The sequence below is a fragment of the Epinephelus fuscoguttatus genome, linkage group LG14, assembly GCF_011397635.1.
Source record: "Epinephelus fuscoguttatus linkage group LG14, E.fuscoguttatus.final_Chr_v1".
NCBI lineage: Eukaryota > Metazoa > Chordata > Actinopteri > Perciformes > Serranidae > Epinephelus > Epinephelus fuscoguttatus.
Genome location: NC_064765.1, coordinates 36,453,945 through 36,481,694, shown reverse-complemented (window position 1 = coordinate 36,481,694; position 27,750 = coordinate 36,453,945). Strand labels below are relative to the sequence as shown.

The 27,750-nt window shown below is 40.9% G+C and overlaps 1 protein-coding gene across 1 annotated transcript; it reads right to left on the bottom strand.

Moving 5' to 3' along the window:
- Positions 1–27,725, bottom strand: LOC125900956 (mitogen-activated protein kinase kinase kinase 7-like). The gene is made up of 14 exons (XM_049596292.1): positions 27,275–27,725; positions 22,691–22,801; positions 19,316–19,381; positions 16,979–17,024; positions 16,675–16,813; positions 12,593–12,717; positions 11,854–11,982; positions 10,881–11,011; positions 6,478–6,562; positions 6,224–6,354; positions 5,996–6,134; positions 4,847–4,908; positions 3,879–3,994; positions 1–1,642 (listed from the first exon to the last, which is right to left on the bottom strand). The coding sequence occupies exons 1-14, from the start codon at positions 27,338–27,340 to the stop codon at positions 1,471–1,473; spliced, it is 1,518 nt and encodes a 505-aa protein (XP_049452249.1). The 5' UTR covers positions 27,341–27,725; the 3' UTR covers positions 1–1,470.
- Positions 27,726–27,750: the final 25 nt, after the last annotated feature.

Genomic DNA, 27,750 nt, shown 5'->3' with positions numbered 1-27,750 from the left:
TACTACAAACTTTGTTTTTACTTTCTAAAAGCATATAATTGCAGTCTGTACATTTTAAAATCACGAGAATCGTTTTATAAAAAAAATAAGCTGAGATGAGAAAATGAACTGTACAAGAACAATCCTTAGGCAACATCTGAAGAAATGCATTAAAACAACAATCCATCCCATAGTAACCCACTGACATAGAAACTGCAAAACTAGAGTGAGACTACAACACAAGATTTCCTTGACCCAAATAAGTGCAGTGAAGAAGAAATGTTAATATAATTCTGTGAAATATAACTGTGTAAAAAGTTAATAAAGGAATTAGAAATTAAACAGATGTATAAAATGTCTGCCTGGTTCATTATTCTACAGTTATTTTCATTTCAAACAGCCTTTCAACAAAGCTTTTCTTTTGCTCTGAGGCAGCGCGTCTCTAGAGCTCATTTCCTTTGGTAAGTCTTGTATTCACAGTAAAAATTGGTTTAAAATAATACGGCCCACACTGTCAGCGCCTTTCCTCTTTCCATACAACATAATACAATGGGTTTGATAAAGTGAATATATAAAAGTAAGAATTTACAAATTACAAGTGTAGTTTCTTTTCAACAACTCAAAAAAATAAAATGCTATAAAATAAAACTCACTGGCTAAAAGGCAAGTCACCTTCTGACACCTGAAGCTTCAGGGTTTTTCAATGAAAGTCCATTTCAGAGTACAAGTCCATGTAAATCACCTTGGTCCCATCATTGTGAAATAAAAGAAGTATGGAGACCCAGAGAGGACGTAGTGGCTACTCACTTTTCAGGCTCGTGATCTCAGAACTGAATTATCTCATCACCTTAAGGTAAAAAAAAAAAAAAAAAAGGTGCTCACATATATTTTAAAAGGGACAGCTCCCAAGGATTTAAAGTATAGCCATACACTCAATACTGATTTTAATCCATTTAAAGGGACAGTTCACCCCAAAATAAAAAATCCAGTTTTCCTCTTACCTAGGATATGCACGCTTCCTTCTGTGCGGAGATACAGGTGGCAGGTGTAGTTCGTTAGAAAGAAAATAGTTCCTACATGAGTGCCATCTAGATCCATTATCTTGGAGAGAAGGAAGATAACTCTACAGCTTATGTCTCCAATACTCAGCAACTCACATCAAAACAATCTAGTCTGATACATAGCACTATAGGTAAGAGGAAAAATATGTGTTTTTGATTCTTGGGTGAACTGTCCCTTTGCAGTCAAACAGGTGTGTTTGTGCAAGGAAATCTAAAAGTTTGCTTTGTACATATATGGCCAAGCTTTTCATGTCTTGATACATTATTTACTGGTGAGTAAAATATGTTATTTTCTCTGGGTAATGGGTTTCCCTACTTCATGGTCAGCTCATGAGGTGATTCCTCTCAGCCTTCAGGGAACTTCAGGGAAAGAGTCAAGGGGGAAGAGAACAGATTAAAAACCACAGAGGAGACTGACGAGTGGACTGTCCTAGCTGTGCTGCTGGTTCTGACTCTTGATCAGACTCAGTTTGCTCTTCAGGCCCTGGCAGTAGGCAGACAGGCTGTTGTTGTCCTCCAGCAGCTTGTTGTGTTCCTGGATGAGTCGAGATGAAGTCTGCTGCTCCCTCTGGTCCTGCTCCAGCTCAGACATTAGCTCCTGTCTAAACAGAGGGGGCAGCACAGAGCCCTTTGTTACTGTCAATGCATTGTGGACAGTCTCATGTCTAAATAAGCAACCTGGACACTTTTAACTGAAAAGACAGCAATCCAATTGTCCAATTGTCAGAACTGTAACATCTCTGAAAATACTTTAAACATGGGCTCAGCAGCACATGATCGAAAATGCAGAGAGATAGAGAGAGATAAACTGCATGACTTGTACCACCTTCTAAAATCAAAGACGTTGCTGTTTTAATGTGGTAATCTACAAGTAACGTGGCCTCCTATCTATTTCAACAAAAATAAAGCCCAAGCGAGAAAGCAGACAATGGTGGACAGTCCAAGTACATGAACTTTCACCAAAGCCCCCAGGAACAGTACTGGGCTCTGAAGCCAATTTTACATAGTGGTCAAACGTGGAACTGCACCATCCGCGCCCGTCACGTGATGCCATGGGGCCCAAAGAGACGTTTTCCCCCTAGATCAAACCCAGCCTGCAGTTAGACCCGTATTATCCTGGTGCTGGGGTTTACACCAGCTGTCTTTCTGGGTAATCGTCTCCTACCAGCAAGAAGAGGCAGAGGAAGTGCAGGGTGGCTAGCATGCAAGTCTTATAAGATAGAGACAGAGATGAAGAGAGACAGCAGGGCAAGACGCTCAGCAAATCAGTGCTCTGAGCGCAGATCTACAATGGAATAAGAGGTTATCAATTTTAAATACTGTTAAAAAACTAGAATTACAGTCATGCAGTTGTATGCCTCTGCACACCTGTCAAATTGCAGTTACAGTTTACATCTGTCTATGAAAACATGTTCTTGAGAATAAGACAGACACAAGGTCAGAGTGGCCTTGAGCTTTGAACACCAAAATCAAAATCAGTTCATCCATGAGACCATGTGGATGTTTGAACCAAATGTAAAGGAATTCCCTCAAGATGTTTCTGAAATCACTTTCATGAGAATAAGATGGATGAGGTCACAGTGACCATGACCTTTGACCTACAACCACCAAAATCTAATCACTTTATTGTTAGGTCCAAGTGGACAGTTGTGCCAAACTTTGAGAAACCCCTCGAGGCTTTCTTGAGATATCCCATTCAAGAGAATGGGATGGACTGACATCATTTTTGGAATTATGCTTATGTGCTACAGTTAGCTTAGCTTAGCATATAGACTGGAAACAGATGAAAAAGTTAGCCTAGCTAGCCTCTAAAGATAACAAATTATTCAACCCATACACAAATAAAAATAAAAAAATGACAGTACATGGTTTTAGAGAGAGTTGAGTACTGTTGTCCACTGTTCCCTGTCTTTATGCTAAGCTAGGCTAACAATGTCCTGACTCTGTACTTAAATTGGTCTTAATCTTCTCATCTTACTCTCAGAAAAACGCCCATTTCCCACAATGCTGAACTGCTCCTTTAAATGCAGAATCGCAATTACAGGGGAGCCAGCGGCAGCAGACGTCCTTGAAAATGTCTTGTGTATTTCAGAATGTTTTTTTCTTAATGACTGAAGCTACACTGGGTCATATTTCTGAGTAAAAATTTGACCTGAAATCTCATCACCCAGTTAGTTTTGGTTTATAATATATTTCTGTTTTCACCACATTTGTGAGCTCCTTTTTTCAGTGTTTATTTTATCCATTAGTAGACATATGAAATGACACAAACAGAGAGACAAAGAGTGATGTAATGTCTGTAAACATCATTAGCAAATTACAGAAGAAATAAAGGTGGACAAGTTTAGCATCTTCTGGTTCAGTTTGTCTGGCTGAGAGAACACAAGCTACATTGTTGCCTTTGTAGCTCCGGAATGTTTCCTGTTCACACTGACTTACTACAAATGTACACATGTAGTACATGAAGTCATTTGACCTGACAGGGGACTCACCTATTGGATAGATGTTGTGTACAGAGTATCTACAGGCAGAAACAAGTTAAATTCAAGATTTTTTAAGACCATTTCAAATCAAATTTAAGATCAAACTCGCCATGGGAATAGATACCAGAAGTGAAAAATATACTCTTTCCAAGTACACGCAATGATGTCAGTTCAAATGAACATTAAGGTAAAATGATGATGAACACCCACGCCTCCATGTCGCCCATTAATTCCTAATAATGGGCACCTTGTGGGTATTATCCTTTGCTTAGTAATACATCTTCTATTACAAACTTCTCAAAGCCGTATAGAGTTCAAACAGAGATAGTAACATATGACATAAGACTGAACTTACTTTCTCAGAACGAGGTGAGTGATCTCAGACTGGACTTTAAGATACTCCTGAGCCATTCTGATGTGCTGTTCAAACACGGCCATGGACTCTTTGGAGTTTGGACACGGAATCAGGGGCTGAAAGTAGAGTGACACCTGAGTGACTCGTACACAGCTTTCATCAAGATCAACATCACACAACTGGATTAGAGTCATAGTGTGAAAAACAATACCATTGTTTAGTCTTAAATTAAATACCAACCTCACAAATCTTAAACTTGTACACTAACTTGGCAAACTATTTAGCTCACACTACCAACTACAGCTAATTCAGTGACCAGGATATATAAGTAACAATTCCACCAACATGGCGATCTTGGTAGACAAGGATCCACTCCCTGTGTAGATATAAACGGCTCATTCTAAGATAACGAAAGTACAACAATTCTTATTTTTTCAGGTGTTTATACTCTAAAGAAAACACACTTATTATATTTAATTTCTGCCAATATATCCCCCGAAATCCTACGTACTGGACCTGTAAATATTTCTCTTTTCAATAGAATTTTGTATTTTTAACTCACTTATAGTGAGAATTTAGTGAGAATAGAATTTTTCATTTTTAATTCACTTACATACTTGTACTGTTTCACTCACAGTCGCGATGTGTGTATGCCAAACTTGCATATATGTGATATGTGTATGTGTCTGCATGTATCTTGCTACTCCACTGCAGAAGTCAGAGAAACCTTTAATAGAGGGACATGGTGTTTACTGGGGAGGACACACTATAGCTGGGACCTTGTATTGAACCAGACCAGGCTAAAGTGATCTACTGAGCCAACCTAAGTTATAAAAAAACAACTGATCATATAAAATATAATTATCATTATTAATATTATTTATGACAGATGTAACAGCAATAAGGCAAACATTTTTATCTAACGAATATTTTTACCTAATGAACACAAAAATATATTTTCAACTTACCTGCAACTGGTGATCCAGTTTCAGGTAGGCCATTGGAATGGAGCTGTCAAAACCATTGGTAGCTAAAGACAGACAGACAGACATACATCAGTGTCACTGTAAGAGAGCTCCTGTAGCAGAAAGCGCTCACTCACAGACATACAAATACTGATAGGTTACACTGTAATGCCCCTTAGTGGTGCAATGTGGGCAGTGCAACTTAAAGTTCTGACAGTGTGTGTGTGTGTGTGTGTGTGTGTGTTTAGTCATCCTAGTGAGGTCAAACTCCTGATGAACTTCTAAGAAGGACTCAAGGAGAAAATGAAAAGCAAACCCCACAGGTCTGTCACATGTATTGTCAATCAGGCTTGCAGTGGAATAAAGTGGTGGATGCATCCGTAAATAGTAAAGAAACAACAATCCTGCATTCACAATTAACTCTTGGTCAGCTGTGTGGAGAAGATAAAAGATAATGCTAAGTTTGAACTCTCTGCAACTCTCTGTCTTCATTCTTGACACTTCTCATGTGAACAACTGTGTACAACACTGACTGTCTTTCAGAAGAGACTCTGAAATGTGGGCCATCATCTCCACTTTTCAACAATATCGCCTCAGAGTCTGCATGAATTCTTTTTATTTTAAGATCTGTGTTCGCCCGCAAGCTACGTTCAACCAAAGCTCAGCGTAAATTCAATCAGGAAGACCAGCTAACTATAGGTGTTAGCCAATCAAACTTTGCCACAATCTCCTTCAGCCATTCATGTTGCTGCTGCCAAATTTTAAATCTGTTCTCCTCTGTGCTTCTTTCGTCTATCGTTGCCCTGCCCAAGCTCATCAATGCCCACTCCTCTTCACATCCAGATCCTACGCTCCCTCTTCATCTCATCACCACCATCACCAACACCAGGATCTAGACTCCACAGGGGGGGTTCCTTAATTTGTCATTTAGGAAATATTGTTTATTTATTTTCTTGTTTAATGACTGCATGGGGAGGTAATCCAAGTAGCAGAGAAGTGAAGTGAAGTGACAGAGGGTGAATGCCAGTTAACATGTTGGAGAAAACACTGTATATGTGTGTCCAACTTTGTGGCTGCTGTAGTTAGCCTGCTAGTGGATTTCCTTTTGACACAGCTTCAGTCTCAGTTGTTCATTCTAACGAGGCTCCCTACCTGTGGGACTAAATGTCATCCTCAGCTCTGATTGGCCGGTTGTGGTTGTAGGGCTGGTGCAGTGGGTGGGGCTTTGGGAGCGTCCTGGTTGGCTGTCTACACTGGACACCCTGGACAGTCCAGTACGCAATGTGGCTGTCTGAGGGGGAAGAAACCATAACACTGGCTGGGATCAAACACAGTCCTGACAGTATGATGCTGCACCATCAGTGTTTATAGTCAGGTTACCTTTGAGGGTTTGAACTGGAGTGGAAATTTCGCTTCAAAGCTTTTCAGGGTTTCTTCTCTGCCGACGGAGTTCCTGCGTTCTGTGTTGTCATCACTCCTGTTGCTGTTGATGGTGTAGTCAGCATACGAGCCTGCGCACAGCAGAGACTGATTCATGAGAACACTTTCTCTGACTGCAACATATAATTCATTTAACACAGTGACTATAGACAGAAACAGTCTTGCATTAGCAGCAGCTGCAGAGCCAATAATACCTGTGCTTGTGGCTGATGAGGAGCCACTCCTGTTGGCTGAAGACTGGTGAGAGAGCTTAAGTGGTTCATCAGAGCCTGGGAAGTACTGGAAGATCCAAACACACCATCCAGCACTTTTACAAAGGATATCATTACACTTTGACCTGACTTGTAGAGTCTCATATGATAGAAAAAAAGATCAGAAGGTTATTTGTTGCAGCTAACAAAGCATTACCACACTAAAGGAACAGTTCTAACCCTTGTTCTCTCCCACAGTGAGAGATGGTGTCTATGTGTTGGGCACCGAGCTGAAGGCTGTTTCATTGAACCAGTTAAACCACATTTATTTCAGTAAGTCGGGCTTATTTTCAGTAAATTCTGTTTCATAACTGAGGTTCAAATATATTTTGCCTAAATCACCATGGAAATGGATCCCCCCAGACTAATCTGTCCTGGTCAGGTTTGTTATCACGTCTAGATTCACTTCAGGCTAGGGATGCACTGATCCGATATCTGGATCGAATATCGGCCACAATATCATCAAAATAGATGGATCGGGTATTGGAAAATGCAAGCTATACCTGAGACGATCCTTTCCCTTTAAATCTATTGGGACGCGAGCTATGTCATACGTCATGGAGCGAAGGAGAGAATCTGCTGTGTGGAGGTATTTCACACTATTTCAACTGCTGTTGCGCAATTTTTTTTTTTGTTAAAAATAAATAGTTAATCATTGCATTAATCTGTTTCATCTTGTTTCATTTTCTTAGGAAAGAACTGTGTAGTCATCAATGCCTGATGCCTCTAGTCTTTTCTGTTCTACATGTAAAGGTATATAGCTTTTTAGGTCAGCCATGGTATCAGATCTGATACTCAAAGCCAAAGCACTGGGATCGGTATTGAAACTGAAAAAGCTGGATCAGTGCATATCTACTTCAGGCTAAACCAGTGTTACAAAGAATCTGACACACACAGAGCTTTCTCAAGAGTTCCACTCTGAATGTTCCTCTTAAAAAACTGTTGCTTGTGAACACCAGTCTGTTTGAATCACATGTCAAATTGATCACAGTTTGACATGAGCTGCACTTACTCTGTACTTCAGGAGGACCTGTTAAGCGTTTCTGTATCTTGTGTATTATGTTATAATGGCAGATGTTCATCTTGAATGTGGCCAAAGTTTCAAATAATAAGGTAAAAGAAATTCTTAAAGAAATCCTTGTGAGCAAAATCGACAGGCTTCAGACTGTTCTTAATACTTTTTCAAACTTTCATCATGGTGTGCCAGATTTCTTGATAAGGCACAATTCTGTAAGTGTTTACATTATGTATCCTACACTGATACATGTAGCTACATGCTAACGTTGAGGAAACGTGTTAAGTTAACAAACATTTAATAATATTAATAATATTATATTGATTAATTTCTCCCCAGTATCGGATCAGTTCACAGACATTCCTCCAGCTGCAATGATGGTGAAGAGACAACAGGATATGGAAGACCCACAAACACTGACATATCAGAGCAGACCAGGAAGGGAGCTCAAAGAGACAGGCTGAACAGAGCATTTCAGACAAAGGGTGAATACCGGTGTATTCAGACAGTATGAGGAAGTGTTTTTTTGAAAATCAAAGCATGTAAACATGTCCTAGTAGAAACCTTAAAGGTCCAGTGTGTAGTCAGCAGCCCCTCTGAGGCGAGAGCGTCTAAAGGTCACTGATTTTTTCAATGTGAAATTGCTTTATTCAATGTTTTTACCAGTTTAAATCACTGGCTGTGTTTGTTCTAGGGAGGAGGAGACCTCGGGGGATAATTTGGCCTACAGTAAAAACCCACTAAACGTCTGGATCAGAGATAAGGTGAACACACATTAAGTTATCAGAGTAAAAAGTCAAGCATACATTAAAAGGTGCTCAGCCAGCGGCCGGTCTCCAGAAACACAGAAACACTTATTTGTAACATGAAACTGCTTTATATTGTGTTTTTACACGATTTGATCACCAGGGGCCTCATTTATAAAAGAGTGCTTAGGATTCATACTAAAAGTTGACACCCAAAAGCTGAAAATGGCGTGCGCCAAAAAATAATCTGATTTATAAAACCGTGCGCACACACACTTGCACGCAATGTTCTCTTTATAAATCACAGACCTCCTGGAGTTGTGCGCACCCAGATCCGCCTCATATTCCGCCCTCTACACGCCCTAGTTCAACCATAAATGGTCATGCAAATCACCTCATGAGTGCGATCTGCATATAAATAAGCCAGCATGCGAGTGTCCTCTCGTGGGCAACGGGTGAGAAACGAACCAAAAAACGGAATTTGTCTGAGACTGAGCTAGAGACCCTTTAACGGGAGGTGGAGGACTGAAGAAAGATTTTATTTTATTATCACTAATAAAAGAAAGCAAAAAAAGTGGCAACACATCAACACTACTGATGCTGTCAGCTGTGTCTGTGGGACTGCACGGACAGTGACAGAACAAAAAAAAAAGTGGTCTGATCTAAAGGTAGACCAAATATTTCTACTCCTTTACCAACATGTAGTTAATGTGTTTCCTTTATATTTGAGGATGTTTGACATTGATGTGCAACATAAAGAATCACATTTATTAAAGGCGGAGGCATAAAGGAGTATGTGCCAGTGCCATCTTGCGCAATTACGCACGAGGGTCAGTGCAGTATTTATATGTTTATGGCAATTAGTCTGATCAGACACCAGGCCTGAATTACAGCATGAACCAGTGGTATCCCTGTCCCAAAATACAACGTGTAATTTGAAATACAATTCAAAGATGAAAGTGTAATAGGCGAACACGTTTCTTCATGCCGGTTTTGTCATGAACAGCACATGTCTAAGTAGGGCTGATGAAATGAGTGTAACGGTTGTGCTTAATGGCTGTATTTCGAGACATGATAAATGCACTGGAAATATTTAGCTAAATAAATAAATAAATATATTCCATGCAGTCGCGCCGTCCTCTCCCCCTCCTATGCTCACAGAGTGGACAATGAGACGTCAGAGGCAGTGCAGATTAAATACATATTTAGAAAGAATTTCAATTCAGGATTTGAGTTGAATTTTACAACGTTTTTATGAAACAATTATCCCTCACTCCAAGCGCAAAATAAGGCTGCTGGATTTAATTTCATTGATAACGTGGATCTAAGGTGGATATAGCGTGACATTAAATTTGTGTGAGACATCAGTAAAAATCTGACTCCACTTCTCCACCTCACCGTCTGCGCCGCCACTTCCCAGTGTCCTCCAAAATGTGCACACGCATGACTCAGAGTTTGCTTACAGGTGCGCACATTCTCCCGCCAAGTTTATTTTAATAAATCACAACCTTTGCGTGGTAAGTGGCGTACGCCACTTTCAAGCCCCGTTTTGTGCGTAAGCAAGCTTTATAAATGAGGCCCCTGGTCTGTTTGTTTTATAGAGGAAGAGACAACTGCGGACAATTCGGCTACAGATAAAAACCTCCTGAATAGTAAACACTGAAGGAATTCTAACTAGGAGAAGTTTCAGCTGGTTGCAATCTGCAGTCCTCAGTGCTAGATACCACTAAATCTCCCTTAATTTTACACACTGGACCTCTTAATAAAAGTATGAAAATGATCAAAATACGTCCCCTTTAAAATCTGATCTTCACAGTATTACAGCCAAAAGATGTGTTTTAAATTCCCTGTCATAGACATACATGTAAAGGTAACAATTAGCTTTGTCCAATGGCTGTAGTCCTTATAAGCATAAGTAACATTTCACTGTTTTTTCTCTTTAAATTTTTTGTTTATACAGAACTTCAGTTTCTATAAATTGCATCTCATTTTCTTGATATAACATAAATTACTTCGCTAGTATCCTATTGAGTACTTCAAAGTGATTTAAATGTTATGCTGTGTCTTAAGGCCCGAACATACTCAGGCGGAACATAGGCGGAACGCACTCCGCGAGGAATGTCCACAGTCATTCGGGCTTCCATAGTCGAGCGCACTTCCGCGTTGTAGTTTCCTGTAAAAATGTCCGTGAAAAATCCCCGCAATGTGAAAAATACATGCCGAGCAGTCACTGGTGCGTGGAGCGGAGTCCACGCGGTCGTAAAATCTGAGCTTTGCGCGCACAGGGCTTCTGTCAACGTCTGAGCTTTGTGCTGACCTACAACATGCTGCTGAAACATCACTCTTGCTTTGTTTATGGCAGTAGTTCTCTTGGTTATTGCTGTTTTATGTTTAATATGTAAAACTCTGTGGCTGTGATCAGTGCATGATATGTTTCAATGTCAGTTCTTAAAATACACCCACCAACACCTCAACAGCCAATTAATATGTTAGATTCCCTTTGTTTATTCTGTACACAAACATACATGTAAAAAAGATCATGTGTGTGGTTTCAGGGGGAGGAACAGTTTGTGTTGGGACTATACCTTCATGAGATGGCTCATGGTGTTCTTGACCTCCTCCATGGATGGTCTCTGGCTGGGCTCCTTGTCCCAGCAGCGCGTCATCAGAGTCTCTATGGGCTCTGGGAGGTCTTTAATCAGAGGAGGCCGTGTGCCTGCGTCACAGTAAAAAGGTAGTCAGGCGCCTGGAAGGTCTGCATGCGATACATTTTGCTAGCTCCTATCACCACTGCTTGTGATGGTTATGTCTGGTCACATTGGTCTTTGCAAGTTCAACTGATACTACTCTGAGTCCCAGTAACACAGAGACTGAAAAGTGGCTGACCATTCGCGGTTCAGCAGTGTATGCCAAACCCTAAGCGCCATAAACCAATCCCTGGAGTGGTATGCTGCCTGTGTTCCACCGGCACATATAGTTTAGTTTAGTTTAGCTTAGTTAGTTTGGAAATGACAGTTAGATAACTGTATAATAGGAATATCCTTGCCAATGAATCTGAAATCTTTATTAGAGCTAGCCTTAGCTAACATGGCTATTGATAGCCTAGCTACCATAACCAATTTGACCAATTGATAACTGAAGTTGGAGCCAATTAATAATACAGATAACTGTATTATTTTTGGCATGTTTAACATTCATAGTGGAACGCGATCACACTGTACATCATATAAAACACCAAGTCGGGGAACATTCACCAGGCATAATGGCATATCATTTATTAATCATCATAAGTAAGCAGTTGCTATCATCATCATGTCATGTGGCATAAGTCACTTTCTACCATCATAACTTAGATAGACATTGGTATATTTTCTCACTATGATCTATCTATCTGAAATGACAATGTCAAGTAAGTACAACTTAGCTTTAAACTTCTGTAACTATAATACTGTCAGACTCACAGTGGACAGTTAAAAAATGCTGCAGGAGAACATCTTAAAAAAACAAACTCAGAAGCAGTTGGTATCATAGCTGCAGTTGATGCAGGATTTCTCTCACCTCTGTGGACAGCCCACATTATACAAAACGCGGAGCCACCAATCTCATCGAAGGGCTTCTTGCGTGTGATGACCTCCCACAGGATAATGCCCCAACTGAACACATCACACTTCTCACTGTAGTTACTGCCTGAAGAACACACACCAGAGTTACATTTACTGGACTCAGGACTTAAACAAAAGACAGGTAAAAATGAAGCTTAGCTGGTAATGTTGTCAAGTTATCAAATTCTGTTGGCTGTATTTAGACACTGCAAACATAATGTCCGCTATCTGCTACATGCAAAAGAAATGGATGGAGAAGAAAAATGATAATGGGAGTGTAGTGATTAAACACTATCTTGTTAGTTTGTCACAAGACTGGTTACATATTTTTGAAACACCTGATGATAAGTGACAACTCAGAGTGGATAGCAAGTTTGAAATTTACACTAGGTAGTTAATATCAAACCCTAATTGTAATACATTACAGCACTTCCAAAGTGACTGCATTCTGATTGGCTAAAAACTCCAGCTCATCTATGTCAAGTGAAGTATAATTTTTGGAGGGCAAATCCAATCAGAATTGAGTCTAGCTGTGAGCTTAAATCTTCATGATTTGAAAATAAACAAAGACATGAACTATAAAAAAAACAAAACAAATCTAGACACTGACTGTAGAAAACAAATCTTTACTCTAATAATCAATTCTCTGGGTTAGCACTCCAAAATGAGAAGTGGAAGTCATGTTTGTAGATCACCTTCAAACACCTCTGGTGCCATCCAGGCTGCACTGCCTTTATTGTTGGTCATGTAGGTCTGAATATCACAAGCTGTTCCAAAGTCACATATCTTCAGCACGGTGCCACGACCCACGAGGAGCAGACTGAAACAGTGCAGTGGAGAAAAAGTGAAGAAAATAATTTATGCACTATAAACATGCTGTTATGTTTCGGTCCAATATATCTGTGAATGACACCAAGTTCACACAGGATAACTCTGCAGGTTTTTGTTCACAAAACTAAGTATTGGACAAAATCAAATTTTAACCTGAGAAAGACACTAGTTTAAAAGTCACCAAAGTATTACAATTCATCCTCTGGGGACCATGAATGTTTGTACAAAATGTCTTTGCAACATGAACAGGTTCCTATTCTTCACCAGTCAGCAGCTGTGTAGGACTGCTTACACCAGATCTGGCATTGTTGCAATTATGTCGGTCCTCCCATTTACTTGTGTGTCTAGACTCTGTTAGGGGGGCTGCAGGGGGGTCCGAAAATATAACGCAGTAACCTGCGGCAAAAAGTTGAAACAGATTTAAAGGATGTGTGTGAGATTTAGGGGGAATTAGTGGCATCTAGTGGTGAGGATTGCAGATTGCAACCATCTGACACTTCCTTCAGGGTTTTGAGGTTTTAAGCAGAAGCCAAATTATCCACAGAAGTCTCTGTCTCTCTAAAACAAACAGACCAGGTGATCAAAACTTGAAAAAATACTTAAAACAGCAGTTTCATGTTACAAATTAGTGTTTCTCAGGCGCTGTTTGGCTTGTCGTAGATGGGCTGCTAGAACTGCACCTGCTGGTCTGTGCTCTCCTTTTTTCTCGGATAACTGTGTGTGCAGATGGAATATCATATAATAAGTATATATGTGTATAATCACCTGAAAATAATAATCATTGTGTTTTTTTTTTACTTTAGAATGTGCCATCTACATAGGGAGCAGGTCCTCATCCACACAATCTACTGTGTTGGACCGCCGTGTTTCTACAGTAGCCCAGAACAGACAAACCAACACTGGCTTGACAGGGCCAGTTGTCACATCTGCCACCGTTGATACAGCCCCTCCAGATGAGTGTCAGAAAAACAGATTTTTTTTAACATGAAACCGCTTTTTGCAGTGTTTTTACTGATATTAATCATCTAGGCTGCTTGTTACGGACAGGTAGAGACCTCTGTGGATAACTGAGCTCCTGGGAAAAAACCTAATGAACACTGAAGGAATTCTAATCAGGAGAAGTTTCAGTTACTTGAAATTTACAGTCCTCACCACTACATGCCATCATACCACTAAATCCCCCTAAATCTCACATATTGGACCTTTAAAACAGTATTTATACTTCTGCATCGAATTGATGCTGTACCTATGGCATAGGCTCTGCTGTAACCGTACCCTACGCCATAGCCTGACGTTCACCTCCCCAGAAATGTAATTACATGTTGCAGCGACGCAGACCTGCTGTCTATTTTTGTAAGCTAAAAACCATTTTCCTCAGTGTAAACGACGCTTACTTTTACTTTTATTTCACAGATAAAAGACAAAAAATTGTGAAGTCAATAAAGCTCCAATCAAACAGCATTTTAAGTCTCAAGTGTGATTTGGCCTGGCCCCATATGAGTGGAAGAAATCTCTGCTAGTCACTAGGCTAATTTATACAATGTAAAATGCCATAGGCTTGTGCTAATAATGTTAGCATGTTGTAAACGTGTTTAGTATAAGACAGCTGCTTTGTCTGTGAACCTTGTGAGTTGTAATGGAGCCTGATTTTGTCACATTACCCTTGTTAAATTTTGCTGTTGCTCGTGGCTTCATATAAATAAAGGAAATCTCTGCTAGCTGCAAGGCTAATTTATAAAATGTAAAATGCCAATGCCAGCCCAGGCTTGGGCTGACTGGTGTTTTGGACGTGTAACTGCAGAGTGACACTGTCACACAATCAAGCAAGTAAAAATGCCCGTGGCATAGGCTACACGAGTAGGCTACAGCTTAGGCTCTGCATAGAGCTGGTGCACAAGTACCTTAAGTGAGACTCTCACAATGCCACATAAGCCTGCGGCTAATTCCTGTAATGCTGGACGTGGTGTAAATGCAGCCTAATACAGTGGTGGCCTGCAGGCAATTTCAACAAGCAGTTCAATTTTGGAGGTCAAATCCTTAGCCACAAAAACCAAGAGTCCTTTTCTATAAAGAAGATGAACCTGTATTCATCTTCAGGCTGCTGAGTCACAGCAGGAACAATACAGTAACAAGTAGACAAGTAGACATTCCAGTAGGGTTGGGTACCGTTCATAACCGAACAGATATGGTACCGGTACCGGTATCTGGAATTCGGTACCGGTACCAAACGGTACCTTATTTCAGTACTTTTTAACCCTTTGGGCCCTAGGCCTTTTTTGGGGTATTTTTACTGCCTTTACTTTTAAGCTCATATCACAGTCATTGTAAAGGCTACATACACATGCTATATCTTGTTTGTTTTGTTTTTTTTTCAGGACAATCTGGGCTAACCAGATTTGCCATCATTCCATGTCCTTCTAAGTGCCTGTATTTTATAATAATTTTTTTATCATTGAAAAAAAAATGAATTCTTACATTTTTACATGTATCTCACCATAGCAAGTTGGAAGTTGACATATTCTGTCATATATAAAGAGGGGAGACTCTCTGGAATCTGGCAATATAAGAACCATGATGCTGGGACATTCTGTCACTTCACAGCTGTCCAAAACATGTGGTTTGTGCCAGGCGGACATGATTGCCAGTATTTTTTCATTATTGCAAGAAATTCCATTGACTCATTCACAAGTCAAAAATGTGTTTTATCTGAAAGAAACATGCAATATTTACATCTAAGATCATAGAAAATAGTCAACCAAGTGCAATGATGTCCTCCAAGATAATATTTGTTTTTCAGTTTCAGTTATATATTGGGGGGACATTTTGGGCATTGGTGGGGGGGCACGTGTCCCCCTCAATGTATATGGTGACTACGGCCCTGTCATGCATGCATAATTAGGCTGCAGTTGTCTGGGTGCGCAAAGGTGAAGTGGCTGGTCTTGTCATACAAAGTTTGATGGAGTGTCAACTGGACAATATGGAGATATTTGCATCTTCAAAGCCGGACTACAAATGTGGATAGACAGGGAGAAACACACACAAGCCTAAGACGTGGTAAGATACGATATTCCTCACTATATGAAGTGACTGATAACAAGATCTGTATAATGGATTGTAAAGAAATTCGTCAGGTTTTTATTTTGTAGACAAATGATCTGGATCTATAGCGTGATGGGATGACAGCACAATGATGTGTGTGGTCCTGCGCTTTCATGTGATATGCATGGCATTTCTGTGCAAGCCTGTGTTCATGAGTAATCCATCCAAGAGTAATGTGTGTGCAAAGCTGTATGAAAGCTCTGTTATACATCATTTTAGTGTAACTTTATCAATTTTTTCGCTGTGAAAACATTGGATTACCGACAAGTGCTTGGCCTTGTCAGAAAGCTACAATTCTGCTGTTTCGCGTGATATGCGTGGCTTCTCCCTATGACGCACGGTCGCGGAGAAAATCAATAGAGAAGAACGGGTGTGAATTTGGACGCACTATGCGTCTTTCGGGCCCTTAGTCTAAACTTCTCAGTTTCAACATTTTATTGAGAACATTTAGGAACAGTGCTGCACGTTAATGTTTGTCTGCACATTTTTTTTGTCGCCATTATTGCTGAGTCTGAGGTGCGAGTCATGCACTCGCTCCGCCTCCACCTCAGGTACCGAAATTTGGCACCGATTCATTTTAAGTGAATTGGTACTTGGTAGTACCGACGTGAATCAGTACCAAGTACAAAAAGTACCGAGTTTCGGTACCCAACCCTACATTCCAGTGCATACCAGTGATATCTGGATCATCTCGAGTGATTAGTGCAGTCACACATAATTGTGACTGCATAATCTTTTCATTTGAGGTGTCTTTTAAAGCTTCCTGTGACTTGTGATCATCACTGTGTTTTCTCACAAAAACTCTGAGCTGTGTAACGTGTATGTGCTTGATCATAAAGAGACTCACTTTGGCGGTTTGAGGTCCCGATGAATTAAGGCCTTTGGCTTCATAGCATGCAGATAGGCAACTCCCTGGGCACACTGCAGACACCAGCTCATGGCATGGGATGCTGTGTAGTGGGGCTGTGGGTCTGCACTGTGCAGGACTGATGGATGAAGTGAGAAACAAAAAGGGGTTACTGAGATAAAAAAAAACATGTATTGTTATTCTGGGCAACAACTATTCAGCCTATGGTGTGACAAAAATGTAGCTTATGTCGTTGATCATGATATTCAGTCAACGTGAATCAACTAGACACAATATGACTTACGGTTATATAAAGAGCCACATTCTGCATACTCCATGACCAGACATACCTGAGAACACAAATCATGGAAAATGGTAAATGGACTGCACTTACATAGCACCTTTGTGGTCTTCTGACCACTCAAAGCGCTTACACACTGTCACATTTACCCATTCAAACACTGGTGGCTGAGGCTATCATACAAGTCTGCTACTCAGTAACCATTCACAAGCTCTCACATACCGATGGAACAGCCATCGGGAGCAATTTGGGGTTCAGTATCTTACCCAAGGATGCTTTAGGATGCGGACTGGAGGAGTCGGGGATCGTACCACCACTCTTCTCTGTAGTGGACAACCAGTGTTGTGTGTAACACGTTACAAAGTAACGCGTTACAGTAACGTAACTACTTTTATTGGGTAAAAAGTAGTGTAACGCGTTACTACTGAAAATATGGTAACGGAACGTAGTTACTTTGTCAGTTGGGCACAACGTTACTTTTCCCGGGGACAGATTTGACGGTGACACTGCCTGTCTGCCTCAGCTGCGCACTAGGCAGGAACTGTGACAGTTGCCATGTCAACAGTACAGACAGGAGCGCCAAAATCAAGAATCGTATGAGGAATATGGAAGATACACACGCCTCCTCGGATTATTTTAACGGTTTGTCAACCGAAGACAGGTTAGCTTATTGTAATAAGCTAACAATTAGCAACGGAGTGAGGTTTCCTGACCCGTACTTAATGTCGGGTCAGTGGGTCACCGACCCAACGAAATGGCCTAAGCTACAGTGGCCGGACATTTTTTTATATCTTGTGGAGAAACCCAGCGTTTATACGCATGAAAAACTCAAGGCATATAAATCCCTTGATGTGTATAATTTTGTACTTTGCGGTCATGTCCAAGATATTGATATATACCGGGATTTATCTGATGGTTTTTGTGCTCTACGGACCGAAGTACCGCCGAGCCAGCGACAAGGACACAAAACAGCAACGTTAACTAATGTACAAGACCTGGGCGATTCTGAACAAGTCGACCAACTATATACTGACAGCGAACTGCACTTGTATGGCTGGGTAAGTGTTGTTTAATGTAACGTTAACCTCGCTAGTCAGACCTCAGACATGGGCAACATACGACCCTGGAACCTCAAAGGAAATCAAAACGACCCCCAAAACATCAATAAAATGCAGCATTGTGTTAACAGAAAACAGAACAATCATAACCTGCCTACCTTCCTGGCGCTGTGTGAACGGCAGCCTGTTGCAGCAGCTCCTATTTTGTGTATTTTAAATTGCTGCTGTGACATTGAAATTTCCCCCCGAGGGGTTAATAAAGTACCTACCATACCATACCAGAAGAGAAAATGAATTAATTTGTTCGTGCAGGTCTGTAGCTTACTGCAAAGTATGAGTCTGTTACACAAACACTCTCTCACAGTTACACACGTAATAACAGAACAGAAAATGATTTATTCATGAATATGACGCTATTTGTTCAAAGATAGTGTCTGTGAATATTAATATTTTCCTCATTCAGTGATGCAGCAGGTCTGGCAAATAGGCTATTAGTAGTAGTAATCTGTCACGTAACAAATTCATTTAGCCTAGTTAACACAAATTAACTCTCACTCTTTAATCTTTATTTTATCACCAAAGTGGTAAATACCAGTGGGAAACTCAGATTTTTTCACATTTATGAAATGAGATGGGGTTCTACCCAAAGTCAAGCACCATAAAAGTAACGAGTAACATAAAAAGTTACTTTTCACAGAGGGTAACTAAGTAAAGTAAGGGATTACTTTTTTTAAGAAGTAACGAGTAACGAGCAAACACTACTTTTTAAAAGTAACTTCCCCAACACTGTGGACAACCCACTCTACCTCTGAACCACAGCCGCCATCATGTTATCTTAGCAGTGAAAGCATGACACTGAGGCATGGGTCATCTGTAACATACTCTAAGCTCAGCTACATTATGATGGGCGTAAACCCACATCGCAGCTGCTCCACTGACAGTTAACAGCCACCATGTGTGGTTTACATAAATGATTGGAGGCTCCAGTCAGTGTGTTCTCACTTCCCTTTCAGAGTTCTAACCTCGCTGTCAAGTGAGGAGGTGCCTGACAGCATTATAAAGGGACATACATTTGGAGTTGGAGAAATATATGTATGCAAAGTTTCATGCTCCAAAAGTGTTCTAAATTGGGACGGTCTGAAACTTATGTTATCTAAAACCCTGGTGATGAGCTCTGAGGTTCATTCAGGAAGTGGTTGGTCCTTTACCACACATCAGAAGAGAAGGCCACTGACATGTTAGGCAATACATGAGCTATTGGTGTTGAGTGTTGTATACTCACTGGATTGTCACAGGAGCCATAAAGCTTAACAATGTTGGGGTGATTCACTCGGGAGAGCTGGCGGAGCTGTGCACAGATAAAAAAATACATATTACCACGTACACATGAATCCATATATTAATCCCTGTCTGTCTGTGTGTGTATTACACTGACCCATATTAAGCACACATTTCTGCATATATTGAACATGTATTATGGATTTTAATGATATTTAGGGGTACAGCAGTGCCAGGGCCCAATGATCCCTGTAGAAGCAAGGAACCTTTTGTTTTGTAAAGATATCTCAAGACACAACAAAATATCTAGAATTCTGCTGCTCGTCTTCTCACACACTCCCACACCATGACCACATCACCCCCGTCCTTCATAACCTCCACTGCCTCCCTATCCCCCAGCTTATCCACGTCAAACTCCTCCTCATCACCTATAAAGCCCTCAATAACCTGGCTCCCCTCTACCTGTCTGAGCTCCGGCACACTCCCTCCCTCACTATCAGCTCTGCTGTTGCACCTTGGGGGACAAGGCCTTCACCACTGCTGCTCCCACCATCTAGAGTTCTCTCGCTAAAGACCTCAGAGACTCCCCCTCACTCTCCACATTCAAGAAATCCCTCAAAACACACCTCCTCAAAACTGCCTACAACCTCTAAAAAACTGTGTTCTTCTCCCTCTCTCTTCCTTGGGGATTCGACATATCCATCTCCAATTTGGTCAGCAAAGTCTCAAGAGCTTCAAGATGCCAAAATGCGTGTGTGTTTTGGTTGCGAGGCGGGCAATTTGGATGTTTGGGAATGAATGCAAGGCCGCTTTGACCGGTGTCCCACCAGTACCCCCAGTGTGCAAGAATGTGCAAGGGCCCATTCAACGCTGCTCACAACACCAGCTGAAACTTATAACTGTAATAACTGTATTCTGACCTTTATCCAAAAACCAAGCTCCAGTATTTGTGAACTAACAAATAGGATGTGTGTGTGCGTGTGTGTGTGTCTCTAGACATTTGGGCTATAAAGTTCTGGTCAGCTGGTCGATTATTTAGTCAATATGTTCTTGTCCGACCAAATTCTCACTGGTGAGACAATGGCTGGTTTTACTTTACTAAGGTCGTGTGTCCACCAAAGGTTTATTTACCCAGATGAAAAACAACAGCTGTTGTTGTTCAGTACTTGTATTTGTCCTCTATGATGATTAGGTGTCTGCTGTGTTTGTCCCACCCCTTCTCTGCTGTGATTGGACGGCTGGTGACAGTGAAGCATGCAGTATTTTAAAAGTTAAACATTTTTCAACTTTAAACAGAAAACAGATAAACAGTCACAGAAGACATTCAGTGTCTGATTTATCACTATGGATTTATTTTACCAAGTCTTTAAAAAGACACTGCAGTGGAAGGCTGGATCACAAAGCTTCTAAAAAGGATACAATCACACGGGAGTCCTCATTGGAGCTGCATGATGGCTAATGTTAGCTTCTGGGCTAAAAATAGTAAGTGTCTCCCTCTCGTGCAGTGTTACAGAGATATTTAACGTTATGTTGTGTGTGACATTGTCAACTCCAGAGTTAACTTTTGCTGCATGTGCAACACTTTGTGGTTAGATGGACTCACTTAAAGGAGCTATATGTAAGAAATCTAAAGCAAATATTTGTACAATCCTCCTAATATGTCACAGAGACTAAGGAATAATGTTCATATAACATACTGATCTCACCGACAACAATAGTACAGCCAGAATATTTGCATTAAAACAAAAATGTTACGGTCTGCAAATGATGTTTATATTTTGAATTTGTGTTTTGGCCTGTTGCGCCACCCACCGCCGTCTACCAGTCACGCAGTCAGTCGAGTCTCAGCATCAGTTACAGTTACGACTGAGCTACAGCAGCACGGCAAGCAGCATTAGCAGTGTCCCAGTACATAGCATTAGCAGCCGGCTCCTCCTCAACTGTATCCTAGCAGCAGCGTTAGCAGCAGAGAAGCCAGACTTGCTTGAACGGTCCACTGGAAAACCAAAGATCAAGGACGCGGCGACGTGGCCCTGCCACAGCAGCCGCCCATGGGCAAACAAATCAGTCTCCAGAGAATCTACCTCGAATCTGTAGGGGAGGAGGGGCGGACATGACTCGTGGCAGTATTTTGAATTTGAGTGCAGTAACCGTTTTGGCCACATTCTTACATACAGCGCCTTTAATCAGCTCAGGTAGAAAAGTGTTAAATGTGCGCGTTTTTGGGGCGATCACATTTAAATTTCACTCTTTTATTTATTCATTGTGACAGGAAAAAAACTCTTTGGTAGACACACAACGCTAGCAGGTAGAGCGCACTCAATGCACTGTGGCTGATTAAGTTCACCTAAAGATAACCCAGGCAGACCTTTTCCCCTCATCAACCAATCTATTGTTAGATGAGTCGGTACAATTTCAGTCGACCAGGATTTTCTGGTTGATTACAGCCCTGCTAGACTTAAGTGTGATAACATTCATGACCTAGGGGTGGGACATGGAATATGTAATTTTATATCACATCATTAATATATACAGTACTGTGAAAATGTTTAAAGCACTTGAGAAAATATGCCTTAAGTATGGATACTTTTAAAAAAAATGCTTTTAATAGTTTTTATTCATTAATTAACAGATGAGATAGTTCCTCAGTTAAATCAAAATGTTTGCCAATTTCATAAAGACAAAGTTCTTTTATGGCTGCTTGAGTGTAACATTTAACTTTGGCTTTTTCTAAAAAGGGAAAATATGTGTTTGTATTCCTAAAACTAAAGCAATACAATTTAGAATTGTTTTGTTATTGGTCATTAATGTCAGATTTTACAACAACACTAACATCGAATAAAGAAAGAATAGGATATTAAACTTAGTGAGAACTAACTTTATGTTAGTCATATTAAGAAAGAAAAAAGATTCATGCACACTGTTGCCAAACTTGCAAAATATTTAATGGGACAAGGCAGCTACGTTTTGGTCATTACAACCTTCGTCAGGCTGAGTTGAAGCATTGAGTACAAGGCAGACTTAAATGAGTAACCAATCACAGGCCAAGTAATCAGCATCACAAGCTGTGTGTGATTGGAAACAATCAACAATCGATTCTTATTAAGAAGTAAGATTTTAAGATGGTTGGGATTATGAATATTCCAGCTCTAAGCAGTCCCTGTTAAATGGCCACACCTGAAACCCAGCCCTCTCCAGTTATCAAACTCATGGAGACTTGTGCTCCAACCAGTTACCATAGTTCTCAAGAGGGTAAGACAACACAGCTATCCCCAGTAAAGCTGCTTGGGATCTTTGAAGAATACCACATAACGGAAGTTCAAGGCTGGCTGTAGGTTTGATGCTGCACAGAGCAGACAACACAAGGTGTTCACATTACCTCAACAAGGAAAGCGTTCCTTTCATTCTCACTCTCAATGGTCTTGATTGCTACATCCTTTCCTTTCCATACAGCCTTGAAGACAACTCCAAATGTCCCTCTGCCGACAGCCTGAAGAAAGACAACATAACACTCTGATTATTTTCAGTGTTGATTAGTCTTTCATCTATTTTCTTGGTTGTTTGGTCTACATGATGTGCTCAAATGTCTTGTTTTGTCTAGAACCCAAATAGTTTACTCTCACAGAGGAGTAAAGAAACCTGAAATATTATTCACATTTAAGAAGATGGAATTTTTGTTTGGGCACCCCTGGTCAAAGTTTCATTTGCTTTGAATAGTTAGGTAAAAGGAAGATTACCTGATCTCCAAAAGGCATAAAGTTAAAGATGAAACATTTCTTCAAGTTTTTAAGCAAGATTACTTTTTTATTTAATTTCTTAACAGTTTCAAAACAACAAAAAAGGAAAAGGGCCTAAAGATTCTTGGGCCGTCTTGCATGCACTGCTCTTTTCAGGTCTATCCACAGATTTTTAACAATGTTTAGGTCGGGGGACTGTGAGGGCCATGGCAAAACCTTCAGCTTGTGCCTCGTGAGGTAGTCCATTGTGGATTTCAAGGTGTATGTAGGATCACTGTCCTGTTGTAGAAGCCATCCTCTCTTCATCTTCAGCTTTTTTACAGATGGTGTGATGTTTGCTTCCAGAATGTGCCGGACTTTAATTGAATACATTCTTCCCTCTACCTGTGAAATGTTCCCTGTGCCACTGGCTGCAACACAAGCCCAAAGCACTGATTGATCCACTCCAGTGTTTAACAGTTGGACAGGTGTTCTTTTCATGAATTTCTGCATCCTTTTTTCTCCAAACATGCCTTTGCTCATTGCATCCAAAAAGTTCTATTTTAACTTCATCAGTCCACAGGACTTGTTTCCATAAAGCATCAGGTTTGTTTACATGTTCCTTTGCAAACTTCTGACACTGAATTTTGTGGTGAGGACACAGGAGATGTTTTCTTCTGATGTCTCTTCCATGACGGTCATATTTGTACAGGTGTCACTGCACAGTAGAACAGTGCAACACCACTCCAGAGTCTGAGGAATCTTCCTGCAGGTCTTTTGCAGTCAAACAGGGGTTTTGATTTAGGGCTGTCAACGAATATTCTAAATTCAAATTTGAAAAAAAAATGGACCTTTGAATGTGAAAATTGATATTCGATTGTGGAGAGAAAAAAAAACACCACCGCAGCTGTCCTCTTTGCGAGTGTGCTTTGGCCTGGGCCGCTGCACTGAACGCACTGCATAAATGCCAGGGCCACACCACCCGCAGAAGTGCTGCTGGTCGACAAGAGGTTCTGCTCCCAGCTGTTGTCTCCGTCACCCCCCGGCTTGACACATTCGGTCACGGCTTGCGCAGAAAATAGACCAGATGCCGAAACGGAGCTGCGTGGCGCGGCGCAGCTGGTGTGGTTGACACAATTGGTTAACAGGGCAGTGTGGCCATGGGTCAGAGAGGGGGGGCGAGCGAGAGGTCCGCGGTCGTTTATAACGTAATGTTATAGATAATTGTTTTATGTGTTTTAATGTGTAGGTATGTTTTCAAAGACGTTTATGTTGAAATAAAAATACCTACAGGTAGTTATGTTTCCTTGTATTAATACATTTACAAGCATGTTTCCTTGTATTAGTTTGCCCTCTTGTGGACATAATACGGGAAAAAAAAATTCGAATGGTCGAACCTATGAGTTATTTTTAGAAGGAATATTCGAACGTCATTTTTGAGCAATTTTGACAGCCCTATTTTGATTTGCCTTTCTAACAATCCTACAAGCAGCTCTCTCTGAAATTGTTTTGGTCATCCAGACCTCAACTTGACCTCCACAGTTCCTGTTAACTGCCATTTCTTAATTACATTATGAACTGAGGAAACAGCTACCTGAGAACACTTTGCTATCTTCTTGTAGTCTTCTCCTGGGGCCTGTATCACGAAGCAGGATTAATGTCTTAGCGAGGTAACTTCAGGGTTAACCCTGGGTTTTCGGTCTCACGAAGCCGGTTCAGTTCTTATCGGGGTAGATCACCATGGTAACTTACTCTGAACGGCTATCCTGCTCCGGGGCAGGGTAAGTTCAGGGTTGAATCTGATCCTATAAAAAGCACCATCCACTGGCCAATCAGCTGTTCGGGAAAAAATGACTCCGCTGACAGAAATGCAGCCCAGTCATGACGGGAAGTTTAATTCATTTGATTGATTTTGATTTGAAAGTTTATTTTGAACATTAAAAAAGAAAAGAAAGCAACAACAACAGACAATGAAAAGATTGTTCAAAAAGGAGTGGAAAGAAGTCGAACTTTCATCCCACCCCTTCATAAGAAAGAAACTGATCATTTGCGAACACTTAATAGCACCATTAATTAGTGCCAACATTTTGTTTTGTTGGAGGAAAAGATACCGGTTAAAGATAACGGGCCGAATTGTCAGCTTTGCTGCTGGAAATGTGGAAAGTAGCCTATCATGTCTACACTTCATAGTGTTTGAGGGATTTTCCTTTTTGTTTTTTAAAGAGGGAGACTAGGTATATTTTTGCACAGCTGTTAAATTCTAACACAGCTCAATATCAGGATGATTTTATTCAGACTATCAGTTTGGTGTTGATATGATGTAATTGTGGCGTCAGCTTTAAGCTTTATTGTAGCATATATAACGTTAAGACAAAGAAGACCAATTTATCAGACGCAATGATGTTAGACGATAAGTGTAATACACGCAATTCATCTGCGCAGCATTGATTTAATGGGATTCAAGGGTGTGATCAATGTCTTATGTACAGGTACAGGTACTGCAGCTACTTGAACCAGTGATGAGTCATTTAACCTACACATCATTTTATTTGCTACCTTGTTTTGTCTTGATTTTTCCCTCTCTCCTCCTCTATTTCTTCTTTCCTGACCCGTTTTTTTCTTCTCTATTATGTGATTTCATTGATGTTTTGACAGGGGAATTTCTTTGGTAAGCTTTTAGTGGCTTCTAACCTCTCCGGCACTTTTCTTTTTTTTAATCTTGTAAATGTTATACTGTCTGTTTTTAACATTATGTGAAAATAAACTAATCTAAACTAAAACTAAACATTATTCATCCCGTTATGCGTTGCCATGCATGTTTCCTCCTCCTGCAGCTGCCAGTGTTGGCCTTTTCTGTAATGTTGCTTTTCTCCTCCTCATATTTTAGTAGAATTAATCTCTGATCCTCACATGAGAAATACTTTTTTCCCTCACATACGGCGCTCGGTGAGGACGCTCAGTGACGCTGCGCTTCTCTCATGATTGTGATTGGTCCGCTGCGTGTGCGTTCACGGCTCTTGATAGAGCAACCCTGGGTTGAGTTACTGAGTTGATATCCAGCGTCGTGATACCGATTATCCTGATTGCCATTGTTAGGGTTAGTCAACCCAGGATAGGTCTGGGTAACCCAGGAAAGGTTGATCTCGCTTTGTGATACAGGCCCCTGCTTTGTGGGCATCAGTTATTTTAGTTTTCAGAGTGCTAGGCAGCTGTTCAGAGGAGCCCATGACTGCTGATTGTTGGGACAAGTTTTCAGGAGTCAAAGTATTTATAAAGCTTTGATGTTTGCATCACCTAGCCTTTCCTAACGATGACTGTGAACAAGCCATAGCCCTATCAAGCTAATTAAGGTCTGAGACTCTGGTAAAAGTTGTCTAAGAGCTCAAATATCTTGGGGTGCCAAAACTTTTGCATGGTGCTCCTTTCCTTTTTCACTCTAAAACTGTACAAAACAAAAATAATACACTAATCTTGCTTAAAATGTCGAATAGCATGTTCCATTTATAACTTCATGTCTCTTGGAGATCAGTTCATCTTTTACTATTCACAGTAAGAGAAATTTTGATGAGGGGTGCCCAAAGTTTTGCATATGCCACTGTATATTACTCAAATTGCTTAACTGATTAGCATATTAGTTGGTAATTAATGCAATAGTTGGCAACTAATCGATTAATCGTATCAGTTATAATACTCCAGCTCAGGACAGAAGCATGAGGAGGAGCAGGGGGGTTAACAGGGGTCCCATGGCTTTTTACCCTGAACCCCACAAGCAGGTTAATGTGGCCATGGCAGACAGCACATATCCCCCTCAACATCAGGAGGAGGTTTTTACATGCTCTCCCTTTCTGTATCTTCAAAGCTTTAACTGTATTTTTACCACCCCTGCACTTTTACAAGTAACTACAGTTGAGTTTTACCAGCTCACATTTTACTACTAACTCTTCCCTTTCACAGTCTGAGGCCTTGCTCTGGTTGTTCAGGGGTTTGTCAGCAGCAGATGCTGTCATGTTTGATGGTTTTCTCAGACCTCAGCGTATTAATCTCTCGCTGGATTTAACACTAAAGTAAGCAGTAACGTTACAGTAATGGCAGCAGACTAGCCTGAGTCTGTCCTCAGCCCTGCTCATGAACAGAAACAATACGTGCTTGTATTTTATCTCCTAGTACGGAACATTTCTCCCTCAGTAATGCAGAGCTAACGTTAATGTCCTCTGTTCTGCTGAGCTGTTGTTGGTCAGTAAGTTTACCGCTTCAACTTGGATGTCCTCATACTGGATGTCCTCAAACAGACACACAGCCGGAGTCTCCACCATCGCGGCACAGCGGCGACACTCGTCCACGCAGGCCGACGGTGCTGGAGTTCAAGCCCGAGTCTTCTACTGTGATTGTCGGGACAAAGTGATACGTTGCGATGTTTGTTGGCTCCTGTTGCTGTGAATTCAGGAAGTAGGCACCAGCAGCTCGCGCAGCGCTGTTGCCTAATAAAACATATGTGGGCCGGGCGCTAGTGAACGTCCCACCGCACAGAGCGGAAGAAAACAACAGAAAATCGGGGCATTTCTGACACGTTAAACCGTGACGACCGAACAGACCGCATCTGAAACCCGTTAACCAAGTGTATCAAGTCTTAATTTTATGATGAGATTGACGGATTTATGATCAAAGCGCTCTGCTGAGGCTGGGTCTTGAATGCAGCCTTATTTTGTTTCTGCGCGCACGAGAG

Excerpts from the sequence above, each read along its gene's own strand:
- LOC125900956 (XM_049596292.1), bottom strand. The coding sequence starts at position 27,340 with ATGGTGGAGACTCCGGCTGTGTGTCTGTTTGAGGACATCCAGTATGAG. Across the intron at positions 12,718-16,674 it reads CGGGACCTCAAACCGCCAAA|TCTGCTCCTCGTGGGTCGTG; the intron begins GTGAGTCTCTTT and ends GCACTGTTTCAG. Across the intron at positions 6,135-6,223 it reads TCCAGTTCAAACCCTCAAAG|ACAGCCACATTGCGTACTGG; the intron begins GTAACCTGACTA and ends CTTCCCCCTCAG.